The 26,328-nt window shown below is 41.4% G+C and overlaps 1 protein-coding gene across 1 annotated transcript in view; it reads left to right on the forward strand.

Moving 5' to 3' along the window:
- kctd13 (potassium channel tetramerization domain containing 13) overlaps positions 1 to 26,117 on the forward strand; it is a 32,849-nt gene extending 6,732 nt beyond the window's left edge. The window contains exons 2-7 of the mRNA XM_055881393.1: positions 4,652 to 4,911; positions 7,374 to 7,543; positions 7,837 to 7,926; positions 8,272 to 8,324; positions 21,996 to 22,191; positions 24,565 to 26,117. Of these exons, the coding sequence (XP_055737368.1) occupies positions 4,677 to 4,911; positions 7,374 to 7,543; positions 7,837 to 7,926; positions 8,272 to 8,324; positions 21,996 to 22,191; positions 24,565 to 24,798 (978 nt within the window). The 5' untranslated portion in view covers positions 4,652 to 4,676 and the 3' untranslated portion in view covers positions 24,799 to 26,117. The remainder of the gene's footprint in view (positions 1 to 4,651; positions 4,912 to 7,373; positions 7,544 to 7,836; positions 7,927 to 8,271; positions 8,325 to 21,995; positions 22,192 to 24,564) is intronic.
- Positions 26,118 to 26,328: the final 211 nt, after the last annotated feature.

The raw sequence follows: 26,328 nt of genomic DNA on the forward strand, positions 1-26,328 counted from the left end.
CACCGAGGCCTGTACTCTGGAGCGGGATCGAGTTGGAGGGTCCGTCATGGTCTGGGGCGATGTGTCACAGCATCATCGGGCTGCGCTTGTTGTCATTGCATGTAATCTCAACGCTGTGCGTTGTGGTACCCTTCCTGCAGGCTCATCCTGACATGACCTTCCAGCATGACAATGCCACCAGCCATATTGCTCGTTCTGTGCGTGATTTCCTACAAGAAAGGAATGTCAGTGTTCTGCCGTGGCCAGCGAAGAGCCCGGATCTCAATCCCATTGAGCACGTCTGGGACTTGTTGGATCGGAGGGTGAGGGCTAGGGCGATTCCCCCCAGAAATGTCCGGGAACTTGCAGGTGCCTTGTTGGAAGAGTGGGGTAACATCTCACAGCAAGAACTGGCAAATCTGGTGCAGTCCATGAGGAGGAGATGCGCTGCAGTACTTAATGCAGCTGGTGGCCACAGCAGATACTGACTGTTACTTTTGATTTTGACCCCCCTTTGTTCAGGGACAATATTCAATTTCTTTTTAGTCACATGTCTGTGGAACTTGTTCAGTTTATGTCTGTTGTTGAATATTATGTTCATATAAACATTTACACATGTTACGTTTGCTGAAAATAAACGCAGTTGACAGTGAGAGTATGTTTCTTTTTTTGCTGAGTTTATATACACTACCGTTCAAAAGTTTGGGGTGACTTAGAACTTTCCTTGTTCTTGAAAGAAAAGCAAAAAAAAAATGTCCGTTTTTAAAATAACATCAAATTGATCAGAAATACAGTGTAGACATTAGTAATTTACAACATTAACATTGTGGCTGGAAATGGCTCATATTTAATGGAACATCTACGTAGGCGTACAGAGGCCCATTATCAGCAACCATCACTCCTGTGTTCCAATGGCAGCTGTTTTAGCCTTTTAAAATGATAAACTTGGATTAGCTAATTGATCATTAGAAAACCCTTTTGCAATTTTGTTAGCACAGCTGAAAATGGTTCTGATTAAAGAAGCAATTAAACTGGCCTTTTTTAGATGAGTTTAGTATCTGGAGCATCAGCATTTGTGGGTTCGATTACAGGCTCAAAATGGCCAGAAACAAATACCTTCTGAAACTCGTCAGTCTATTCTTGTTCTGAGAAATTGCCAAGAAACTGAAGATCTCGTACAACGCTGTGTACTACTCCCTTCACAGACAGCGCTCTAACCAGAATAGAAAGAGGAGTGGGAGGCCCTGGTGCACAACTGAGCAAGAGGACAAGTACATTAGTGTCTGGTTTTGAGAAACAGACACCTCAATCCTCAACTAGCAGCTTCATTAAATAGTACCCGCAAAACACCAGTCTCAACATCAACAGTGAAGAGGCGACTCAGGGATGCTGGCCTTCTAGGCAGAGTTGCAAAGAAAAGCCATATCTCAGACTGGCCAATAAAAATAAAATATTTAAGATGGGCAAAAGAACACACACTGGACAGAGATATGGCTGTTTCTTTGCAACTCTGCCTAGAAGTCCAGCATCCCGCAGTACGTGAACAATGGTGGACATCTTGAAGCATGTCGGGACAACAGACTGGGATAGGGAGAGATTGAGTATGTCCGTAAACACTCTAGCCAGCTGGTGTGGCTCTGGGTTATACTCAATGCGGGAAAAGGTGTTTAGCTTTTGGGAAGCAAGACGTTGGTATCCGAGACGTGGCTGGTTTTCCGTTTGTAGTCCGTGATTGTCTGTAGACCCTGCCACATACGTCTCGTGTCTGAGCCGTTGAATTGCGACTCCACTTTGTCTCTATACTGACGTTTTGCCTGTTTGATTGCCTTACGGAGGGGATAACTACACTTTGTTTTCGGCCATATTCCCAGTCACCTTGCCATGGTTAAATGCAATGGTTTGCGCTTTCAGTTTTGCGCGAACCGTCTAACTTTCCATCTACTTTTGCAGCTCAAGCAGTTATTCTAGGCAAGGCTCTTCTGTGTCACACAAGTCATTTGCTGAAGGCCCAAGCCATCTACTGATATAATGTTATTATTGTTTGCAGTTCTAAAACAAGCTTTAGACATTTATTTTGGAAATTAAACTGGATGCTCTAAAGCAACTTTAACTGGTCTGGGCTAGAGTTGCTTGATTTGACTAGCTACGTTCATGTCTTTTGCAGATGGCACATTACTGACAAGTTTGTACGTATACAAAAAGATCTCTAACCCAGTCAAGGGAGACATAAAGTAATTGAACGTGTAAATATTAATTCATAGTCGTAACGGGAGAGATCTAATTTAACGTTTACATTTCATGTTTCAGCATTGGCTTTTCTTACAATACTAACAATTTACGTATGTTTTTTCTTACGATCCTAATGATACATACAGTCGTGGCCAAAAGTTGAGTGACACACATACATTTTCACAAAGTCTGCTGCCTCAGTTTGTATGATGGCAATTTGCATATACTCCAGAATATTATGAAGAGTGATCAGATGAATTGCAATTAACTGCAAAGTCCCTCTTTGCCATGCAAATGAACTGAATTCCCCCCCAAAAACATTTCCACTGCATTTCAGCCCTGCCACAAAATAACCAGCTGACATGTCAGTGATTCTCTCGTTAACACAGGTGTGAATGTTGACGAGGACATGGCTGGTGATCACTCTGTCATGCTGATTGAGTTCGAATAACAGACTGGAAGCTTTAAAAGGAGGGTGGTGCTTGGAATCATTGCTCTTCCTCTGTCAAACATGGTTACCTGCAAGGAAACACGTGCCGTCATCATTGCTTTACACAAAAAGGGCTTCACAGGCAAGGATATTGCTGCCAGTAAGATTGCACCTAAAATTGGATCCTCAAGAACTTCAAGGAGAGCGGTTCAATTGTTGTGAAGAAGGCTTCAGGGCGCCCAAGAAAGTCCAGCAAGCGCCAGGACCGTCTCCTAAAGTTGATTCAGCTGCGGGGTCGGGGCACCACCAGTACAGAGCTTGCTCAGGAATGACAGCAGGCAGGTGTGGGTGCATCTGCACGCACAGTGAGGCAAAGACTTTTGGAGGATGGCCTGGTGTCAAGAATGGCAGCAAAAAAGCCACTTCTCTCCAGGAGAAACATCAGGGACAGACTGATATTCTGCAAAAGGTACAAGGATTGGACGGCTGAGGACTGGGGTAAAGTCATTTTCTCTGCTGAATCCCCTTTCCGATTGTTTGGGGCATCCGGGAAAAAGCTTGTCCGGAGAAGACAAGGTGAGCACTACCATCGGTCCTGTCATGCCAACAGTAAAGCATCCTAAAACCATTCATGTGTAGGTTTGCTGCTCAGCCAAAAGAATGGTACCAACACATCCTCCAAGAGCAACTTCTCCCAACCATCCAGGAACAGTTTGGTGATGAAAAATACATTTTCCAGCATGATGGAGCACCTTGCCATAAGGCAAAAGTGATAACTAAGTGGCTCGAGGAACAAAACATAGATATTTTGGGTCCATGGCCCGGAACCTCCCCAGACCTTAATTCCATTGAGAACGTGTGATCAATCCTCAAGAGGTGGGTGGACAAACAAAAACCCACAAATTCTGACAAATTCCAACCATTGATTATGCAAGAATGGGCTGCCATATGTCAGGATGTGGCCCAGAAGTTAATTGACAGCATGCCAGGGCGGATTTCAGCGGTATTGAAGAAGGGTCAAAACTGCAAATATTGACTCTTTGCATCAACTTTATGTAATTGTCAATAAAAGCATTTGACACTTATGAAATGCTTGTAATTATACTTCCGTATTCCATAGTAACATCTGACAAAAATATCTAAAGACACTGAAGCAGCAAACTTTGGAAATTAATATTTGTCATTCTCAACTTTTGGCCATAACTGTACTTTCAACCTTTTGGCAGATATCTTGCTCCATGCTGAAACCCCCTATTCTCAAACACAGAGAATGGGAGCATATCAACAGCTGTAAACCAAAGAATGTAAAAAAAATGTAAACACAGCCTACCCTTCGCTCTTGTAATTTCTTTAGCCCGGTCAGAATCAGCTGCCAAGGGCTGCTTGAATGACGTTTTTTTTGCGTTTTGTCTTGCTCTGGTTTACTGGGGTGATGTCGGCATAAATCTGTCAACATATTTGAGGTGTTGGCAGCTGTATAGACTGTTCTCGTTGTGCGTGGTGAATTACTGTTAACATTTTATCCACAACTGTCCACCACCATTGTAATTTAATCTACTGGGAAGCCAACATTTCCCAAACTGGAGATTTAAACAATGATGGAGGATCCTCCAATTCTGGTTTATCGACTCTTCCACTCGCCACCATACAGAACTAGTTCCCAGCTGCGCCTCACAAAAGGACAGTTTGAAATGCACCAATTAAGATTAGAATTTTGATTGCAACGTGTTCTAGTTTTAACTGAATAGCCTGAGCATTTTTTCTTCTTAGATTTACTCGAGGCAATAGGCCGACAATGCAGTGTAGGCATAGCCTGTAGGCCTAGTGTTTTCATTTTGAATTAAAACAATTTATGTATTCATTCGGGTTCACAGTGCTGTCGGAACAGAGGTCCCCATGTACCATTACACCCATAACATCCACCTAATTTTTGTCTGTTGACTGTGATATTTGTTTTTGATAATTCAATTGAAATCACATCCCCCAACTGAGGTCTCCTGTTTTTTAAATCAGAAACTTCTAACTGCAAGCACGCCTGATGTCTGCCGAGGCTTCCGCAGGGAGTGTGGCAGCTGCCTCCATCCTCGCCACCCAGTCCTCTGGCCATTGCAGCGAGGAGAAGGGGGTTGGAGGTGGTCTGGCGGGGAGTAAATATGTGAAGCTGAATGTTGGGGGCTCCCTGCATTACACCACAGTACAGACCCTGAGCAAAGAGGACAGCTTACTAAGGAGCATGTGCAATGGAGGAGCAGAGGTCACCATAGATTCGGAGGGTAAGTATGGACCTACAGTTGAAGTCTGAAGTTTACATACACTTAGGTTGGAGTCATTAAAACTCGTTTTTCAACCACTCCACAAATTTCTTGTTAACAAACTAGTTTTGGCATGTTAACAAACTAGTTTTGGCAGACAGATTATTTCACTTATAATTAATTCACTGTATCACAATTCCAGTAGGTCAGAAGTTGACATACACTAAGTGTATTTTTAAAAATGTTTTATTGAATATTTGAAACATACAATATACTTGCATTGAAGCCGCTCAATAACTATATCATACCAGTCATCCGACAGATTCCCATTCTGTGTGTCGCTCTGAAGCATCCATGCTCGATGCCCTGCTCAAGTGCATGTTGACCGATCTACCACCAGGCCAGAAAATGTGAACCCAAACCCTACAAGAGCCCCCCCACAGTTCACCAATAGCTATCCCGCAACCATTTGAGACCCCCCCAGGATTTTTTTTTTTTTAATTCCATTCCCCACCCCCGAGAACCCCCCACATACATTAAGTTGACTGTGCCTTTAAACAACTTGGAAAATTCCAGAAAATGATGTCATGGCTTTAGAGTCTTCTGATAGGCTAATTGACATCATTTGAGTCAATCGGAGGTGTACCTGTGGATGTATTTCAAGGACTACCTTCAAACTCAGTGCCTCTGCTTGACATCATGGGAAAATCAAAAGAAAGCAGCCAAGACCTCAAAGAAAATTGTAGACCTCCATGTCTGGTTCATCCTTGGGAGCAATTTCCAAACGCCTGAAGGTACCACATTCATCTGTTCAACCAATAGTACGCAAGTTTAAACACCATGGGACCACGCAGCAGTCATACCGCTCAGGAAGGAGACGTAATTCTGTCTCCGAGAGGTGAACGTACTTTTGTGTGCAAATCAATCCCAGAACAACAGCAAATGACCTTGTAAAGATGCTGGAGGAGACAGATACAAAAGTATCTATATCCACAGTAAAATGAGTCCTATATCGACATAACCTGAAAGGCCGCTCAGCAAGGAAGAAGCCACTGCTCCAAAACTGCCATAAAAAAGCCAGACTACGGTTTGCAACTGCACATGGGGACAAAGATTGTACTTTTTGGAGAAATGTCCTCTGGTCTGGTGAAACAACAAAAACAGAACTGTTTGGCTATAATGACCATCGTTATGTTTGGAGGGAAAAGGGGGAGGCTTGCAAGCCGAAGAACACCATCCCAACCGTGAAGCACGGGGGTGGCAGCATCATGTTGTGGGGATGCTTTGCTGCTGGAGGGACTGGTGCACTTCACAAGATAGATGGCATCATGAGGACAGAACATTATGTGGCTATATTGAAGCAACATCTCAAGAAATCAGTCAGGAAGTTAAAGCTTGGTCGCAAATGGGTCTTCCAAATGGACATTGACCCCAAGCATAAGTTGTGGCAAAATGGCTTAAGGACAACAAAGTCAAGGTATTGGAGTGGCCATCACAAAGCCCTGACCTCAGTCCTATAGAAGAGTTTTGGGCAGAACTGGAAAAGCGTGTGTGAGGCCTACAAACCTGACTGTTACACCAGCTCTGTCAGGAGGAATGGGAGAAAATTTGCCCAACTTATTGTGGGAAGCATGTGGAAGGCTACCTGAAACTTTTGACCCAAGTTAAACAATTTAAAGTCAATGCTACCAAATACTAATTGAGTGTATGTAAACTTCTGACCCACTGGGAATGTGATGAAAGAAATACAAGCTGAAATAAATCATTCTCTATTATTGTTACATTTCACATTCTTAAAATAAAGTGGTGATCCTAACTGACCTAAGACTTGGCATTTTTCCTAGGATTAAATGTCAGGAATTGTGAAAAACAGAGTTTAAAATATTGTGGCTGAGGTGTATATCTAAACTTCCGACTTCAACTGTATGTGTGTTATTTATGTATGCCAGTGTTCCCAATATTTTATTCTAGGATCACGCAGGCTTGCACATTTTTGTTCCTGTCCAGCACTACCACACTTGATACAACTAGTCAACTAATGGTCACGAGGTTGCAAATCAGGTTTGCTAATCCTGGAAGAAAAATTGTAGTCCTATGGGAGCTAAAGGAACGGATTGGAAACACTGGGCTGTGTTCAGCAGGATATAATGGTGTGCATCATTCAATTTATTGGAAACAATGCTGTACTGAATAACCAGTTGAAGAATGTTGTGATTTATGGTGGCTCAGAGGGCAATTTTGTGCGGTGTGCTGCTGCACTGGTTTTGATATTTCAAATGGTCACCCATATCGACGACTGAATAACGGTGCTCACCATTTACTCCCGTTTGCAGCGTGTGACGGGATGTGACTTATTGACCTTTTATTTTTTCCATATCATCAGGAATTCCTAAAGCAATCGACACATGGAAAAATGTGAAATATAGATGAGATTGATTCTTGCCCATCAGTGCTCACTCCTCAATATTTTTCCTCTTTCTTAGGCTGGGTAGTGTTGGACAGGTGTGGTCGCCATTTTGGCTTGGTGCTGAACTTTATGCGGGATGGCTCGGTACCGCTTCCGGAGTCCCACCGAGAGCTGGAGGAAGTTCTGAAGGAAGCTCAGTACTACAGGGTCCAGGGACTAGTCCAGCACTGCACGTCTGCCATGCAGGTAAGACCCAGACTGACCCAAAGCAAATTATCATTGTGTGTAAAGCACTGAGCTGAGTGTCAGTGAAATTTAATTTCCTTTTGTCTTTGAGCTAAATCTGTAAGTCTTACAAAAGGCTTTCAAAGTGCAATATACTGTATGTGTTAGTCAAACAACTATTATGCACATACAATCTCTAATGCTTACATTGGATCCCAATGTTTGTGTGTTGAATACCCAGCCCAAAGTGTCAGAAGCCTCCCATAGTGTGAGTCAGATGTTCATGTGAATCAAATGCCTTTGATGTCCCACAGAAACAAAGGGACGTATATGAGGGGGTTTGCCGCATTCCCATGATTACCTCAACCAAAGAAGAACAGAGAATGATTAACACCTGCAGGAAGGTGAGAGGGATAAAAAGAGGGTGGGTGGATAGGAGGGAAGACGGGCATAGTTAGGAAGGCTGTTCATTACAGATGGCATACTGGTTTAACTTGAAATGCTTACTTTGATCTCAGACCTTAGCTCTGGTATCATTGCTTAGCTTTAGCTCTCATACTGTGAGTTTAGATTTTTTTTATTGCCTTGTGTAAAGTGTCTGAGTGTCCGAAAAGCGCTATACAAACAAAAGTTATTATTAAATTGAACCCCCAACATTTTTCAGCATCATAACTTTTCAAAATAAATGTAATAAAAAATGCTCTATTTGCTACTGTTAAATTAGTTCTAATGTTTCCTGTCTCCCACAGCCTGTAGTAAAACTACAGAACAACAGAGGGAACAACAAGTATTCGTACACCAGGTATTTAAAAAAATATATATATACGTTTTCTGAGACCAATGCGTATTTTACAGATGAGCCTTGAATTACAGAAATAATAGAAAATACAAACATCAAAATGCAAGCAGAAAGAAAACAGTCATAAAAACAAACTCATTAATAAGGTCATCAATCAGCTTTCTTCATTCCCCTAGAGGCACCAAAACATCAAATTTAAGAACGTTTTAAATTGTTACACAAATGAGGTGGAGGAAAATTTTAAAGCTGATTTACCTAACTCAGTAGTGACCAAAGGAATTTCCAGAGTTAGGCATTCCTGAGACCGAGGTGTGGTGACTCATGTCTAAGGTTCAGTAATGATGTTTGGTACAAGGGAGTTTTTGTAAAAGAGCTTTATAAATGAAAACATAGCAATGACTCAAACTACGTCACATCAGAGGGCCAAACAACTGTCTGGTAGAGAATGCAGTGATGAGTACTAAAACTGTCGCCGGTATCAAAGCGCAGTGCTCTATTATAAACTGCTTTAGTAAAGTGGCAGCTGCATTCATATAGATGATGTCGCCATAGTCTAGGATCGATAGGAACGTCAATTGAATAATCCGCTTTCTATAGAAGAAGCCCATTTGTATTCTCAGCTTAACTAACTCATCAATATGCTTTTTAAGACAGCTTTTCACCTATCCAGATGCCCAGATATTTGTAAGCAGGGACACGATCAGTATAAGAACCATCCAAAGTACATATGCATAAATCATCTAATTTTATTTACTCTAGAGATCAACCTGTACTTAGTTTTACCTGTATTCAATACTAATTTTAGGCCAGTTTTTCTGTAATGCATATTGTAGTTCCGATAGAGCCTGGTCAACCGTGGAGGCAATGGCATACACGACAGTATCATTGGTGCGGCATACAAGTGCAGGTACATTTTATTATTTATTTTTTTTACAGAAAAGTCGATATTGTTAATGTAAACATTACAAAGTACAGACCCAGAATCGACCCCTGCGGTACACCTTTCGTTATGTCCAGATTTAACACCATCAGAAGATACACGATTGAGTCATGTTTTTCAAGTAATTTTTAAACCAGTTACATGCAGCCTTGTCTAAGCCAATTGAGGAAAGCTTCGCAATTAGCAGAGGGTGATCAACAGTATCGGAGACCTTTGACAGGTCAATGAAGAGGCCCGCACAATGTTGCCTTTTTATCCATACTGTTACCCACATCATTTATGAAGGTGGGAAGTTGTAAGTTCCTCGGTGTACACATCACGGACAAACTGAATTGGTCCACCCACACAGACAGCGTTGTGAAGAAGGCGCAGCAGCGCCTCTTCAACCTCAGGAGGCTGAAGAAATTCGACTTGTCACCAAAAGCACTCACAAACTTCTACAGATGCACAATCGAGAGCATCCTGTCAGGCTGTATCACCGCCTGGTACGGCAACTGCTCCGCCCACAACCGTAAGGCTCTCCAGAGGGTAGTGAGGTCTGCACAACGCATCACCGGGGGCAAACTACCTGCCCTCCAGGACACCTACACCACCCGATGTCACAGGAAGGCCATAAAGATCATCAAGGACAACAACCACCCAAGCCACTGCCTGTTCACCCCGCTATCATCCAGAAGGCGAGGTCAGTACAGGTGCATCAAAGCGGGGACCGAGAGACTGAAAAACAGCTTCTATCTCAAGGCCATCAGACTGTTAAACAGCCACCACTAACATTTAGTGGCCGCTGCCTCAACTCCAGCCACTTTTTAATAATGAGAATTGATGGAAATTATGTAAAAATGTATCACTAGCCACTTTAAACAATGCCACTTAATATAATGTTTACATATCCTACATTACTCATCTCATATGTATATGTATATACTGTACTCTATATCATCTACTGCATCTTGCCATCTTTATCTAATACATGTATCACTAGCCACTTTAAACTATGCCACTTTGTTTACATACCCTACATTACTCATCTCATATGTATAGACTGTACACTATACCATCTACTGCATCTTGCCTATGCCGTTCTGTACCATCACTCATTCATATGTCTTTATCCCTTTACACTTGTGTGTATAAGGTAGTAGTTGTGGAATTGTTAGGTTAGATTACTTGTTGGTTATTACTGCATTGTCGGAACTAGAAACACAAGCATTTCGCTACACTCGCATTAACATCTGCTAACCATGTGTATGTGACAAATAAAATTTGATTTGATTATATATGTAACTAGCGATGCAGCAGAGATGGTGCTATGACCTGGTCTAAAACCCGACTGATGTACATTTAGAATACATTTCAAAGATAAGGAAGCTCTTAGTTGAGAATTTATCAATGATTCTAATCTTTTAGCTAGGCAATGAAGTTTAAAAAGAGGACAATAATTATTAAGGTCACAAGCATCACCACATGGTTAATGACTCCGTAATCGGTTGTAAGAGCTGCAGCAAAAATGGATCAAGCGTATCAGCCCCAGTGGATAAAGTTTTACATCAATCTTAAGCAAGGCATCTAGTACATCACAGGTAGTAAATTGTTGAAATGAAAACCAATTCACTAGAAGTAGACGTGTTAACCGGCAGGTCGGCTAGAGGCTGGTAGAGCAGTCGATTGACTGACCAGGGTCATTTAAACCACTGTTTCTCTCAAATAAAAAGCCTGCTGAGATAAATTATGATTTTGATAAATTTTATCCCATTCTCAGTTATGATACTGGAGTCAGACAGAACTTGCTTAGGCAAATAAGAAGAGGAATTTGTACTCTTCAGTGCATTTACTGTTTTCCAACATTTTGAAGGATCACAGGCAGTCAGAGATGGAGTTTTAAACTTGATTTAGCTCTCTTAATCGATATGATACATCTGTTTCTCAGTTTTCTGAAAGATTACCATTCTACTACAGAGTCCATTGTCTCCCCTAGGATTTTTGTTCAGCAGCGGTGGCGAAGTTAAGGGGAGGGTGGGTAGTGGGCGTGGCCAATGGCACAGTCTCTGATCTAAAATTGTTGAGGCCGTCCTCTTGACCGAAGAGACAATGTTGCTGTTTTAAAGCAAATTTCCTGCAATTCTACAAATTTTGCAATGTGTGGACATTTTTACAGTTCTATAGCTTGTTTCCTGCAATTCTACACATTTTGTCATGGGGTTGAGAGAATTTCAGTTTCAACCCTTTTAAGCCCAATGTTACATATAAGCAGTAGTGGTGCGTGGGTAAAATCACTTGGAAAGCAGGTTCATGTTTCTGAAATTTTCTGACCACTGTTAGGTTCTAGTTTTCAGAGTAAATAACTCATGGACACTAGAGAAGCTTAACCAAGATGATTTCTTCCCAAAGGGTCGACAGCTGTATTCAGACAAAAACATGTTTCCATCAGTTGAAGTCAGAAGTTTACATACACCTTAGCCAAATACATTTAAACTCAGTTTTTCATAATTCCTGACATTTAATCCTAGTAAAACATTCCTTGTCTTAGGTCAGTTAGGATCACCACTTTATTTTAAGAATATGATATGTCAGAATAATAGAGTGATTTATTTCAGCTTTTATTTCTTTCATCACATTCCCAGTGTGTCACGTTTACATACACTCAATTAGTATTTGGAGCATTGCCTTTAAATTCTTTAACTTGGGTCAAACGTTTCGGGTAGCCTTCCACAAGCTTCCCACAATAAGTTGGGTGAATTTTGGCCCATTCCTTCTGACAGAGCTGGTGTAACAGTCAGGTTTGTAGACCTTGCTTGCACACGCCTTTTCAGTTCTGCCCACACATTTTCTGTAGGATTGAGGTCAGGGCTTTGTGATGGCCACTCCAATACCTCGACTTTGTTGTCCTTAAGCCATTTTGCCACAACTTTGGAAGTATGCTTGGGGTCATTGTCCATTTGGAAGATCCATTGGCGACCAAGCTTTAACTTCCTGACTGATGTCTTGATGTTGCTTCAATATATCCACATAATGTTCTGTCCTCATGATGCCATCTATTTTGTGAAGTGCACAAGTCCCTCCTGCAGCAAAGCACCCCCACAACATGATGCTGCCACCCCCGTGCTTCACGGTTGGGATGGTGTTCTTCGGCTTGCGAGCCTCCCCCTTTTTACTCCAAACATAACAATGGTCATTATGGCCAAACAGTTCTGTTTTTGTTTCATCAGACCAGAGGACATTTCTTCAAAAGTATTGTCTTCGTCCCGATGTGCAGTTGCAACCCATATTCTGGCTTTTTTATGGCGGTTTTGGAGCAGTGGCTTCTTCCTTGCTGAGCGGCCTTTCAGGTTATGTCGACATAGGACTCGTTTTACTATGGACATAGATACGTTTGTACCCGTTTCCTCCAGCATCTTCAAGGTTGATTTGCACTTCTCGCATCAAACTACGTTCAGCTCAAGGAGACAAAACACATCTCCTTCCTGAGCAGTATGACGGCTGCGTGGTCCCATGGTGTTTATACTTGCGTACTATCGTTTGTACAGATGAACGTGGTACGTTCAGGCGTTTGGAAATTGCTCCCAAGGATGAACCAGACTTGTGGAGGTCTACAATTGTTTTTCTGAGGTCTTGGTTGATTTCTTTTGATTTTCCAATGATGTCAAGCAAAGAGGCACTGAGTTTGAAGATAGGCCTTGAAAAGCATCATCAGGTACACCTGCAATTGACTCAGATGATGTCAATTCACCTATCAGACGCTTCTAAAGCCATGATGTAATTTTCTTGAATTTCCCAAGCTGTTTAAAGGCACAGTCAACTTAGTGTATGTAAACTTCTGACCTACTGGAATTGTGAAAGTGAATTATAAGTGAAATCTGTCTGTAAACAATTGTTGGAAACATTACTTGTCATGCACAAAGTAGATGTCCTAATCGACTTGCCAAAACAATAGTTTAACAAGAAATTTGTGGAGTGGTTGAAAAATGAGTTTTAATGACTCCAATCTAAGTGTATGTAAACGTCTGATTCAACTGTGTGTGTGTATATATACTCCAATTTAGGCCCTCCTCCTCGTCTCCAATCCTTACATATTATGGTTAGACCGGAATAGGGTAATAAACTATAATTTCTCCCTTCAGGGGATCTGACCTGATCTCAAACCCTCCTTCACCTAATCCACAGATGTCCATCCGCTTCCACTAAAGCAATCTTGTGACTTTCTCCCATCCTCCCAACACATTCCAAAGCCATCTGTCTTCTACAGATAACGATTAACGTCTGATGAAAAAAGCAGTCTTTCACTTCTTTTATATGCTATGCTTCTGCGTATAACAATGTTCCAAGTTTCACCCAGAATCTAACACTACTAAACAACTATTGATTTAGAGCAGTGTCAGTGTGGAAGAGGTGAAAAAATTGTCTATCAACAATGACAACCCACCGGGGTCTGAATCTTAATGGAAAATTACTGAGGGTAATAGCGGACGATATTGCCACTCCTATTTGAATATCTTCAATTTAAGTCTACAAGAAAGTGTGTGCCCTTAGGCCTGGAGGGAAGCTAAAGTCATTCCGCTAATCAAGAATTGTAAAGCCCCCTTTACTGGCTTAAATAGCCAACCAATCAGCCTTAGTAAACTTTTGGAAAAAATGGTGTTTGACCAGATGCAATGCTGGTTTCACAGGAAGAAAAATGACGACAGACTTTCAGCATGCTTATAGGGAAGGACACTCAACAAGCACAACACTTATACAAATGACTGATGATTGGCTGAGAGAAATTGATTATTAAAGGATTGTGTGGGCTGTCTTGTTAGACTTCAGTTTCAGTGCAGCTTTTGACATTAGCGATCATACTCTGCTGCTGAGAAAACTTGTGTTATGGCTTTACACCCCCTGCTATAATATGGATTAAGAGTTACTTGTCTAACAGAACACAGAGGGTGTTCTTTAATGGAAGCCTCTCAAACATATCCCAGTTTGAATCAGGAATTCTCCAGGGTAGGTGTCCAGGTGTTTGGCCCCTTTTTTTTTTTTTTTTTTACTAACGTCATACCACCTACTTTGAGTAAAGCCACAGTGTCTTTGTATGCTGATGCCTCACCACTATACACGTCAGCTACAACAGCAACTGAAATGACTGCAACACTTAACAAAGAGCTGCATTTAGTTTTAGAGTGGGTAGCAAGGAATAAGTTATCCTTAAATATTTCTCTAACATTGTTTTGGGACAAATCATTCACTAAACCTTAAACCTCAACTAAATCATGTAATAAATCATGTGGAAATTGAGCAAGTTGATGATTAAACTGCTTTGAGTTACCCTGGATTGTAAAATGTCAGTCAAAACATGTTGATACAACAGTAGCTAAGATGGGGAGAAGGATGTCCATAATAAACCTCTGCTCTGCGTTCTTTATTTAATTTTTTAAACATTATTTCACCTTTATTTAACCAGGTCGACCGGTTGAGAACAAGTTCTCATTTACAACTGTGACCTGGCCCAAAACAACACAATTACTGATGAGATAAACAATTGTACAGTCAATAACACAATAGAAAAATCTGTGTACAGTGTGTACAAAATGAATTAAGGAGGTAAGGCAATAAATAGGCCAATAGTGGCGAAGTAATTACAATTTAGCGATTTACACTGGAGTGATAGATGTGCAGATAAGGAGGTGGGTGCAAGTAGAAATACTGGTGTGTGAAGGAGCAGAAAAACAAACAAATATTGGGAAGAGGTAGGTAGTTGGTTGGATGGGCTATTTACAAATGGGCTGTGTGCAGCGATCGGTAAATTGCTCTGACAGCAGACGCTTAAAGTTAGTGAGGGAGATATGTCTCCATCTTCAGTGATTTTTGCAATTCGTTCCATTCATTGGCAGCTGGATGGAAAGGTGGCCAAAAGGGATGTTGGCTTTGGATGACCAGTGAAATATTCCTGCTGGAGCTAGGGGTGGGTGCTGCTATGGTGACCAGTGAGCTGAGATAAGGCGGAGCTTTACATACCAAAGACTTATAGATGACCTGGGGCCAGTGGATTTGGCGACGAATATGTAGCGAGGACCAGCCAACGAGAGCATACAAGTCGCAGTGGTGGGTAGTATATGGGGCTTTGGTGACAAATCGGATGGCACTGTGATAGACTGCATTCAATCTGCTGCCTAGAGTGTAGGAGGCTATTTTGTAAATGACATCCCCGAAGTCAAGGATCGGTAGGATACGAGGGTATGTTTGGCAGCATGAGTGAAGGAGGTGTTGTTGCGAAATCGGAAGCCAATTCTAGATTTCATTTTGGATTGGAGATGCTTTATTGTGAGTCTGGAAGGAGAGTTTACAGTCTAGCCAGACACCTAAGTATTTATAGTTGTCCACATATTCTAGGTCGGAATCGTCCAGAGTAGTGATTCTAGTCGTGCGGGTGGGTGCGTGTCGCGATCGGTTGAAGAGCATGCATTTCGTTTTACTAGCATTTAAGAGCAGTTGGAGGCAACGGAAGGAGTGTCTTAACAACACTATCAACAAGGAATGTCCTACACTTAGGAAAATTGCAATTGGCTCAGAACAGGGCAGCACGGTTGGCCCTTGGATATACACAGAAAGCTACTTTTAATAATATGCATGTCAATTTCTCCTGGCTCAAAGTGGAGGAGAGATTGACTTCATCACTACTTGTATTTATGAGGTATTAACATGTTGAATGCACCGAGCTGTCTGTCTGAACTACTGGCACACAGCTCGGACACCCGCGAATACTCCACAAGACATGCCACGAGGTCTCTTCACAATCCCCAAGTCCAGAACAGACTATGGCAGGCACTTAGTACTACATGGAACTCTATTCCACATCAAGTAACTGATGCAGGCAGTCAAATTAGATTAAAATAACAGATAAAAAATACTATATTGAACAGTGGGGACTGTGAAGCAACACATACATAGGGCACAGACACATGCATACACATATATACACACACACACACACACACACACACACACACACACACACACACACACGATAATATACGCACCATACACACACACATGGATTTAGTACTGTAGATATGTGATAGTGGTGGAGTAGGGGTCTGATGGCACACAGTGTGTTGTGACATCTGTGAATGTATTGTAATGTTTTTTATATTGTATAAACTGGCTTCGTTTTGCTGGACCCCAGGAAGAGAGCAGCTTTTTGTTGACAAAAGTCTATCACACTGTCAAACAAAGTGGTGATTTTAGCATGTAAATATTGGTGGGGCAAACTCCCCCCAACTTTTTTGGGGATGCATGCCAGAAAAGCCACTAAACAATACATTAATTGCACTATAACAGTGCCAACAAACTGTTAGGGCCTACATAAAGCTGTCCCAACAGCAGTCCCAACACCTTACCGCTACACCTGGCTATCAGCGGAGGCTTGTCTGGCAGCGAAACGGTTCATTCAGCCTCATTTACTGCCTTTAAAAAAACAAACATAGCTGAAATGATGACTTGCTTAAACAAATGTGGTTTCTACTGACAATTAAGATTTAGAATCTGTGGCATAAGGGGACGACGAGCGGATAAGAAGTAATCCGTAATGTCGATTTAAGATAATGAGCGAGCTAGGATGAACGTAGTCAATATGAAAAATAAATCTGCACTTTTTACATTTACCGCGACAGAATTCAGAACACAGCCGTTCTTAGTTTTCACCCTGTACACCAAGTCAGACCCATAAGATAAAGGGGGCATATAAGCAGATAATGAAACCTATTAGAATATTCAATGATGACATTTTGCCAAAACAGGCTATAGGCTACATGTGCACCACCAAGTCAGAACAGTAGGCTAAATTATAAGGGGAAAAATTGACCAAATTATTAGGGTGAGGCACATGGGCTACTAACAGCTAAACAACAAACACTTAGTATTTCTTTCTTAGCTACAGTATATATATATACTACCAGTCAAAAGATTTAGGACACCTACTCATACAAGGGTTTTTCTTTATTTTCACTATTTTATATGTTTTATAATAATAAAGATATCAACACTATGAAATAACACACATGGAAACATGTCGTAACCAAAAAAGTGTTAAACAAATCAAAATATATATATTTTTTTGATTCTTCAAATAGCCAGTGAAATGCTTAATTATACAAGCCCTTAGCCAACAATGCAGTTTTATGGGAAAAAGTGAACGTATTTGCTAAAATGAACTGAAGTAAAATAATAAAATAAAACATTTTAACGAGAAATAATAAAATGACAGTAGCGAGGCTATATACAGGGGGTACCAGTACAGGGTCAATGTGCGGGGGCACCGGTTAGTCGAGCTAAGTGAGGTAATATGTAGGTAGAGGTAAAGTGACTGCATGGATAATAATCAAGTAGCAGCGTAAAAATGGGGGTGGGGGGACATGGCAAATAGTCCAGGTAGCAATTTGATGAGCTTTTCAGGAGTCTTATGGTTTGGGGGTAGAAGCTGTTAAGAAGCCTTTTGGACCTAGACTTGGTGCTCCGGTACCGCTTGCCATGCGGTAGCGTAGAGAACAGTCTATGACTAGGGTGGCTGGAGTCTTTGGCAATTTTTCGGGCCTTCCTTTGACACAGCCTGGTATAGAGGTCCTGAATGGCAGGAAGCTTGGCCTCAGTGACGTACTGGGCCGTACGCACTACACTCTATAGTGGGTAGTTACTCAAAGCCAGTGGCATGTCATTAGTAAAGATTTAAAAAAGTTAGGGGCCTAGACAGATGCCCTGAGGAATTCCTGCTTCTACCAGGATTATGTTGGAGAAGCTTCCATTAAAGAACACCCTTTGTGTTCTGTTAGAGAGGAACTCTTTATCCACATTTTAACATGGGGTGTAAAGCCATACGTTTTTCCAGCAGCAGACTATGATCGATAATGTGAAAAGCCGCACTGAAGTCTAACAAAGCCCCCACAATCTTATCAATTTCACATTTGCATAGATTTTTTAAATATCATAAATACTGTATGTTATTTGGAGTCTCCTTGGGCAGTCCTATCACTCCTGGTGTATTTTTATGCAAGGAAAACTGGATCTGAGTTTCTAAGGGTTAAACCTAATTTCCTGCAATTCTACACATTTTGCCATGGCTTATGCTGAGTGACTCAAATTCTCCCTGATTGTCTCGGTTTTTATTTTGGTGACTTCCTTCTCAAACATGAGCTTATTTTTAAATATATATATATATACGTCCACGTGAGAGCCAGTTTCATCATAGCGCTTGATGTATATATATATATATATATATGTATATATATATATATAGCTCAATTAGCTTTTCTATTTACTTTATATATTATATACACTACCAGTCAAAAGTTTGGACACACCTACTCATTCAAGGGTTTTTCTTTATTTCTACTATTTTCTATACATGCCAGCAGCATACCACCCTGCATACCACTGCTGGCTTGCTTCTGAAGCTAAGCAGGGTTGGTCCTGGTCAGTCCCTGGATGGGAGACCAGATGCTGCTGGAAGTGGTGTTGGAGGGCCAGTAGGAGGCACTCTTTCCTCTGGTCTAAAAAATATCCCAATGCCCCAGGGCAGTGATTGGGGACACTGCCCTGTGTAGGGTGCCGTCTTTCGGATGGGACGTTAAACGGGTGTCCTGACTCTCTGAGGTCATTAAAGATCCCATGGCACTTATCGTAAGAGTAGGGGTGTTAACCCCGGTGTCCTGGCTAAATTCCCAATCTGACCCTCAAACCATCATGGTCACCTAATAATCCCCAGTTTACAATTGGCTCATTCATCCCCCTCCTCTCCCCTGTAACTATTCCCCAGGTCGTTGCTGCAAATGAGAACGTGTTCTCAGTCAACTTACCTGGTTAAATAACGGTAAAATAAAAAAAATAAAAATAAAAATATTGTAGATTAATAGTGAGAGATCAAAACAATGAAATAACACATGGAATCATGTAGTAACCAAAAAAGTGTGAGAAATTACAATATATTTTCTATTTTAGATTCTTCAATGTAGCCACCCTTTGCCTTGATGACAGCTTTGCACACTCTTGGCATTCTCTCTACCAGCTTCACCTGGAATACTTTTCCAACAGTCTTGAAGGACATATGCTGATCACTTGTTGGCTGCGTCCAACTCATCCTAAACCATCTCAATTGGGTTGAGGTCGGGTGATTGTAGAGGCCAGGTCTTCTGATACAGCACTCCATCACAGCCTGGAGGTGTGTTGGGTCGTTGTCCTGCTGAAAAACAAATGATAGTCCCGCTAAGCACAAACCAGATGTGCTGGTGTGTAGCTGCAGAATGCTGTGGTAGCCATGCTGGTTAAGTGTGCCTTGAATTCCCCACACCATCACACCACCGCCACGGTTCACGGTGGGAACCACACATGCAGAGAGCATCCGTTCGTCTAATCTGCGTCTCACAAAGGCACGGCGGTTGGAACCAAAACCTAAAATTTGGACTCATCAGACCAAAGAACAGATTTCCACCGGTATAATGTCCATGGCTCGTGTTTCTTGGCCCAAGCAAGTCTCTTCTTATTGGTGTCATTTAGTAGTGGTTTCTTTGCAACATTTTGACCATGAAGGCCTGATTCACGCAGTCTCCTCTGAACAGTTGATGCTACTGTTACTCTGAAGCATTTATTTGGGCTACAATTTCTGAGGCTGGTAACTCTAACTTATCCTGTTCAGCAGATGTAACTCTGGGTCTTCGTTTCCTGTAGCGGTCCACGTGAGAGCCAGTTTCATCATAGCGCTTGATGTTTTTTGCGACTGCACTTGAAGAAACCTTCAAAGTTCTTGAAATGTTCCAGATTGACTGACCTTCATGTCTTCAAGTAACGAACTGTTGATTCTCCTTGCTTATTTGAGCTGTTCTTGCCATAATAGCCCTACTTGGTAAAAGACCAAGTCCATATCTTCTGTATGCCTCTCCTACATTGTCACAACACAACTGATTGGCTCAAACAAATTAAGAAGGAAAGAAATTTCACAAATTAACTTTTAACAAGGTACACCTCTTAATTGAAATGCATTCCATGTGACAATCTCATAAAGATGTTTGAGAGAATGCTAAGAGTGTGCAAAGCTGTCATCAACGCAAAAGGTGGCTACTTTTTGGTACCTCAAATATATTTTGTATATGCTTAACACTTCTTTGGTTACTACATGATTCCATATGTTAGTTCATAGTTTTGATGTCTTCACTATTATTGTACAATGTAGAAAATAGCAAAAAATAAAGAAACCCTTGAATGAGTAGGTGTGTCCAAACGTTTGGCTGGTACTGTATATATTTTTTATCATATATTGGAGTGGCTAAACGAATATAAGGGCAACACAAATCTATTTTCCTTGCTTTAGCCCAGGCCTGATTTCTCATCTGAATGAACTCGGATAGCTCTGAATTGTTCTCAACTAATACTACTACAAAGCATCCCAGGTACTGTTGATACCCAGGAGCAATGTTCCCTCCAATTTTCACATACTGAGCAAATTTCAGGTCTTGGGATTGGAAACTTGAATACTGAGCATTCTGTTCAACTTTTGGCACACGTTTACTTTGAAGTTCAACTCCTACCCCCCTTTAAGTTGACGTTTTAAATAGTGGCCAAGTAGGCTACTGTGGCTATTTGAGCCTAATAGGCCTATCAGAGTGGCCTGACAAGAAAAATAATGCAAATGCATCCCATAACATTTTCACAAGGAAATACTAGCTATTTATTTGGGGGGGGATATGTAGCCTATTTTAGCCTACTATGTGTTCAACATAGGCCTACATTCCATGAGACTTTAAAAAAACATTATGCAGGGCGTAATAGGTGACTGGTAATTGCGTTGTAGGCTATTGCGTTTGTGTATGATGCAAGAAACTAATTTTACAAAATAAAATTCATTTATTAATACAATAGAGAATCAGACAATTTAGGCTACCTTCTGCCTATTGGCTTTTTTTTGCATATTCAAGCCCGTCTCAAAATATGTTTTTTTTTTTAAGACAAAATCAAAGCTCTTACCTGACACTTTTGAAAGATGGCAAGAAATGTTCACGTTTTGTGCTTTTATTGGACGCAATCACTCTCCCAAATAACTCCCAAATAACTTGCTAAATAGCAAAGAATATCAACAAATGTGCAAGGTGAGGGCTGCAAAATCTGCTCTTTGATCTCAAAAGCACATATTCGACAGCAGATGATTGAAAGACCGCCTACTACATCAAAATCACTGACTCAATCTTGAGGTTTGTTGCATTGAAAGTGGCTGATACTATGTTGATTTGATCATAATTCCCACATTAGAAGGAAACCATCTGTTTTAGGGAAATGTGTAAACTAAAGGGGCAACTCTAGTGAAGTTCAATCTTGCACGGGCCAGCATTTGTTCTGCGCGGAAATCCTAAGGGAGTTGCGTGGCCGCGTGCGCGCAGCTTAGAGGGAACATTGCCCAGGAGTTTAGGTATATCCAATAGGTAGTCATGTTATAGCTGCTGTTGACTTTATAGGTGATTCCATGCCCAAAGTCTCTATTTTAGCAAGCACTGCCACAATTAAGCTAAGCAACAAAAAAGTTACATTAGTTACTGCCTACTCTTAGGAATGTAAAACCAAATATTTCACTTTGAGATTTCAGTGTTTCATGTATGTCAGGCATAGTTGCCAAGGGGTGATGCAACTCAAGTCAGGATCTCATGCGCTCTGCATGTGTATGTTGACAATGTTGCTGTCTTAGGGATTGACCCAACTCCTTGCTTTTCACTCTCCTTCAGTAACTCGGACGACAACCTGCTGAAAAACATTGAGCTGTTTGATAAACTGGGGCTGCGCTTCAACGGGCGCGTCCTGTTTGTCAAGGACGTGCTCGGGGACGAGATCTGCTGCTGGTCCTTCTACGGTGAGGGCCGCAAGATCGCTGAGGTGTGCTGCACATCCATTGTCTACGCCACTGAGAAGAAACAGACCAAGGTAAGCCCAGTTCAACCAATTTCACTCTGAGCTTCCACAGCTTAAACACTAACATGGAGGCCAGCAACATCAGGGTTTAGGTAAATGCTAGGGTATACAGTGCCTTCAAAGTATTTACACCCCATGACTTTTTCCACATTTTGCTGTTACAAAGTAAGATTAAAATGGATTTAATTTACATTTTTGTGTAACGATGTAAAGTACTCTCGTTTCAAAGTAAAAAAAAAAATTCATACTTAAAAGAAAACACTATATTGACTAGATGAGTCAATACATGTTAGAATCACCTTTGGAAGTTATTACAGCTGTGAGTATTTCTGGATAAGTTTGAAAAGCTTTCCACACCTGGATTGTACAACATTTGCCCATTTTATTATTGTTTTCAAAATTCTTCAAGCTCTGGCAAGTTGGTTGTCGGTCATGGCTAGAAAACCATTTTCAGGTCTTGCCTTGTATTTTCAAGCTATTTAAGTCAAAACTGTAACTCAGCCATTCATTCACTGTCTTGGTAAGCAACTCCAGTGTAGATTTGACCTTGTGTTTTAGGTTATTGTCCTACTGAAAGGGGAATTCATCTCCCAGTGTCTGGTGGAAAGCAGACTGAACCAAGTTATCCTCTAGGATATTTGCCTGTGCTAAGCTCCATTCTGTTTATTTTTTATCTTGAAAAACTCCCCTGTCCTTAATGATTACAAGAATACCCGTTAGGGCTGGGCGAGATATAGGATTAATTAGAATGTATGTTTTTGCACGATATTCCACATGCCTGTAATAGCAAGAATAATTATTTATTTATTTTCCCATTTTTATGAGCGTTCATGTCCGCTCGTTCTCATGTCTTTTTGGTCTCGTATCCTTCACTCCTTCTGTGCTGTGTCCCTGAGGTTTAATAAGAACTGGAGACTGCGCCCAAGATGTCTGCGTTTTGTTTTCAAGGTAATCTATTCATGTTCGCGTACGCCGATAGATGGACCCTCTATATCCAGGTTGCATTCGGACCAACTTTTGTATTTATTAGGGATCCCCATTACCTTCCTGGGGTCCAAACATATTAAAATACTTACATATAAAAAAGATACAGCAGTACATCATATTACACCACTCCATATCTACAATACACATGCGCACTAGCACTCAGTGCACACAGGTAGCAGTGTGAACAGCAACGATGTTGTCATGTTATCCAAAGAATGGCAGAAGTTGGATGAACATAAAATGTTAATATCTGTGAGTGATGAAGAAAAATCTGTTTCAGTGACATATTTGAATAGTTCCATGCATCTTTTGTGCAAAAAAGTGATGACTGAAGTCTCTTATTAGTCTGACTTCTATGTGGCCGTCTATGGAAATTGTCTTTCTGGGCTGGGCGTCAGTTACACTGCAGCACCGACGCAAAACTGTAGGAGCAATCGAAACTGTTTTAAACAAAATTGTACTGAACAAAAGTATAAACACAACAATTTCAAAGATTTTACTGAGTTACAGTTCTAATAAGGAAATGTGTCAATTGATTAGGCCCTAATCTATGGATTTCACATGACTGGGAATACAGATATGCATCTGTTGGACACAGAACTTTAAAAAAAAAAAGGTAGATGCGTGGATCAGAAAACCAGTCAGTATCTGATGACCACCATTTGCCTCATGCAGCACGATCTCCTTCGCATAGAGTTGATCAGGCCTGTGGAATGTTGTCCCACTCCTCTTCAATGGCTGTGTGAAGGTGTCTAGTCAGGATCGAGGGAAAGATGAACGGAGCAAAGTACTGAGAGATCCTTGATGAAAACCTGCTCCAGAGCGCCCAGTACCTCAGACTGGGGCAAAGGTTCTCCTTCCAACAGGACAACAACCCTAAGCACGGAGCCAAGACAACGCAGGAGTGGACATGTCTCAATGTCCTCGAGTGGCCCAGCCAGTCCGGACATGAACCCGATCGAACATCTCTGGAGAGACCTAAAAGTAGCTGTGCAGCGACACTCCCCATCCAACCTTACAGAGCTTAAGAGGATCTGCAGAGAATGGGAGAAACTCCCCAAATACAGGTGTGCCAAGCTCGTAGCGTAATACCCAAGAAGACTCAAGGCTTTAATCACTGCCAAAGATTCTTGAACAAAGTAAAGGATCTGAATACTTATGTAAATTTTTTCAGTTTTTTTTATTTTTAAATTAGCAAAAGTTTCTAAACCTGTTTTTGCTTTGTCATTATGGTCTGTTGTGTGTAGATTGAGGTTAAACAACAATTTGATACATTTTAGAATGAGGCTGTAATGTAAAAAATTGTTGGAAAAAGTCAAGGGTTCTGAGTACTTTCCGAAGGCACTTTAATATAGAATTCTCTGTTACCCATTCTTTGCTCTTCCTTCTCCCTGTCAGGTGGAGTTTCCTGAAGCCCGCATCTTTGAGGAGACCCTCAACATCCTCATCTATGAGAATGGGCGTGGTTCTGGCCCGGGAGGCGTGGCCCTTTTGGAGTCATCGCCTGGGGCCAGCCAATCAGAGGAGGAGGGGGCCAGCGCAGGGGACCGAAGGGTGAGGAGGATCCACGTGAGGAGGCACATCATGCACGACGAGAGAGGACACGGCCAACAGACTGTGTATAAGGACTGAGAAAAAAAGAATGAACTGTGGGGATACGGAGAGGATAAAGAGAGGGAGTTAGCGGCAGGGTAAAGATGCAGGTTGTTTGGCGGCGGGGTGTTTGCATGGAGAGGTTAGGGCGGATGTTTAGTAGGGGTGGGTGGGACAGGTTCTTATATAAGGAAGCAGATGTGGGACTTCAAGATGCTTATTATCAAGGACTGAGATATTATTTTTTGGTGCCCGATTGGGAAAACAACCCCTAACCCAAAGGTGGGACTAATACACTAATGAATGTGCACACTTATGGGAGAAGGGTAGAGAGAATTGGACCACAGCATAGGTCTGCAAATACCTAGGGGCTAGTTTGGGCTATCTCCCGACCAGGTTTGTGTGGTGGTAACGTGACTGGAAGATGTAATGGTTCGCTGGTTCAACTAAGGTACTTTAACTGCACTAAAAGGGAACCGGGATGGTGGAGTGGGGTGGTGGTAGTAGGTTAGAGGAAATGAGACTGCTGAGCATTGCTGGATGTTTATTCCTTTTGAATTGGTTACTGTTGTATGTATTTGTCTATTTATTATTATTTGGTTAATTTGTCCTTTTATATAACTTTAAATACATTATTTATTCTGTATAGATGTTGGTGGGAATTGTATGTGTTGAGGGTGCTGATCTGATTTGATGTTTTGACCAGTTTACGCACTGATCACTTTCCTAACCGACACTTGATGCCATGCCCTAACCGACACTTGATGCCATGCTCATCCAATATGTTGAGGCAATGTCACGTATGGTCATGTTTAACTGCCATGTGAGTTCATGTTTACACATTTACTTGCTAAATCATTGTTTAATATTTTTTGTCCATGATGCTACCGTGCCTAATTGAAAAAGGATTTCATGTTGTCTGATGGTGAAATCAGCCTTTATTTGGCTCTCTAAAATAATGTTTGTCTTTGTATTCAATTTGATACATATTCCTTCCTTGCACTAAAGTCTGATCACAAAAAGCAAAAAAATTAAAAATGTAACGGGTGAAATGATCTGAACCTGGGAAGTATTTTATGTCCCGGTGGTTATTGGACACTTGTTAACCCATAGAAGCATGTAATCTGGCAGGTAAATCTCACATCCTAATCCAATTATTATTATTTATTTTAAGAAGTTTGGGGCAATTTATCCAGGACTAGGGGCTTAATCTGGGTCAAGAAAACCGTTCCATAATGTCTGCCAAGATGTGCAAACCATTTTTCCCCCCCGTCAAATGTTCTTTATGATATTGTAACTATCTGGGGTTTTAGATATTTTATGGACCATCAACATTCTCAATAAAAGTCTAAAACCTGCATCTTGATGTTGTGTGTTGGATTGAGTGGAAAATCCCACTCTTCCTGTCCTCTTAATCTTCTCGAATGGACAGATGAATTTGCATTCACCTTTCCATTAATGCAGGTGAATGACGAGAAGGCCCCGTTATACTATTGAGATCCAGGCTGTATCACAACCAGCCGTGATTGGGAGTTCCGTAGGGCGGCGCACACTTGGCCCAGCGTCGCC

This window comes from Salvelinus fontinalis, chromosome 2 (genome assembly GCF_029448725.1).
Source record: "Salvelinus fontinalis isolate EN_2023a chromosome 2, ASM2944872v1, whole genome shotgun sequence".
NCBI classification, from domain to species: Eukaryota; Metazoa; Chordata; class Actinopteri; order Salmoniformes; family Salmonidae; genus Salvelinus; species Salvelinus fontinalis.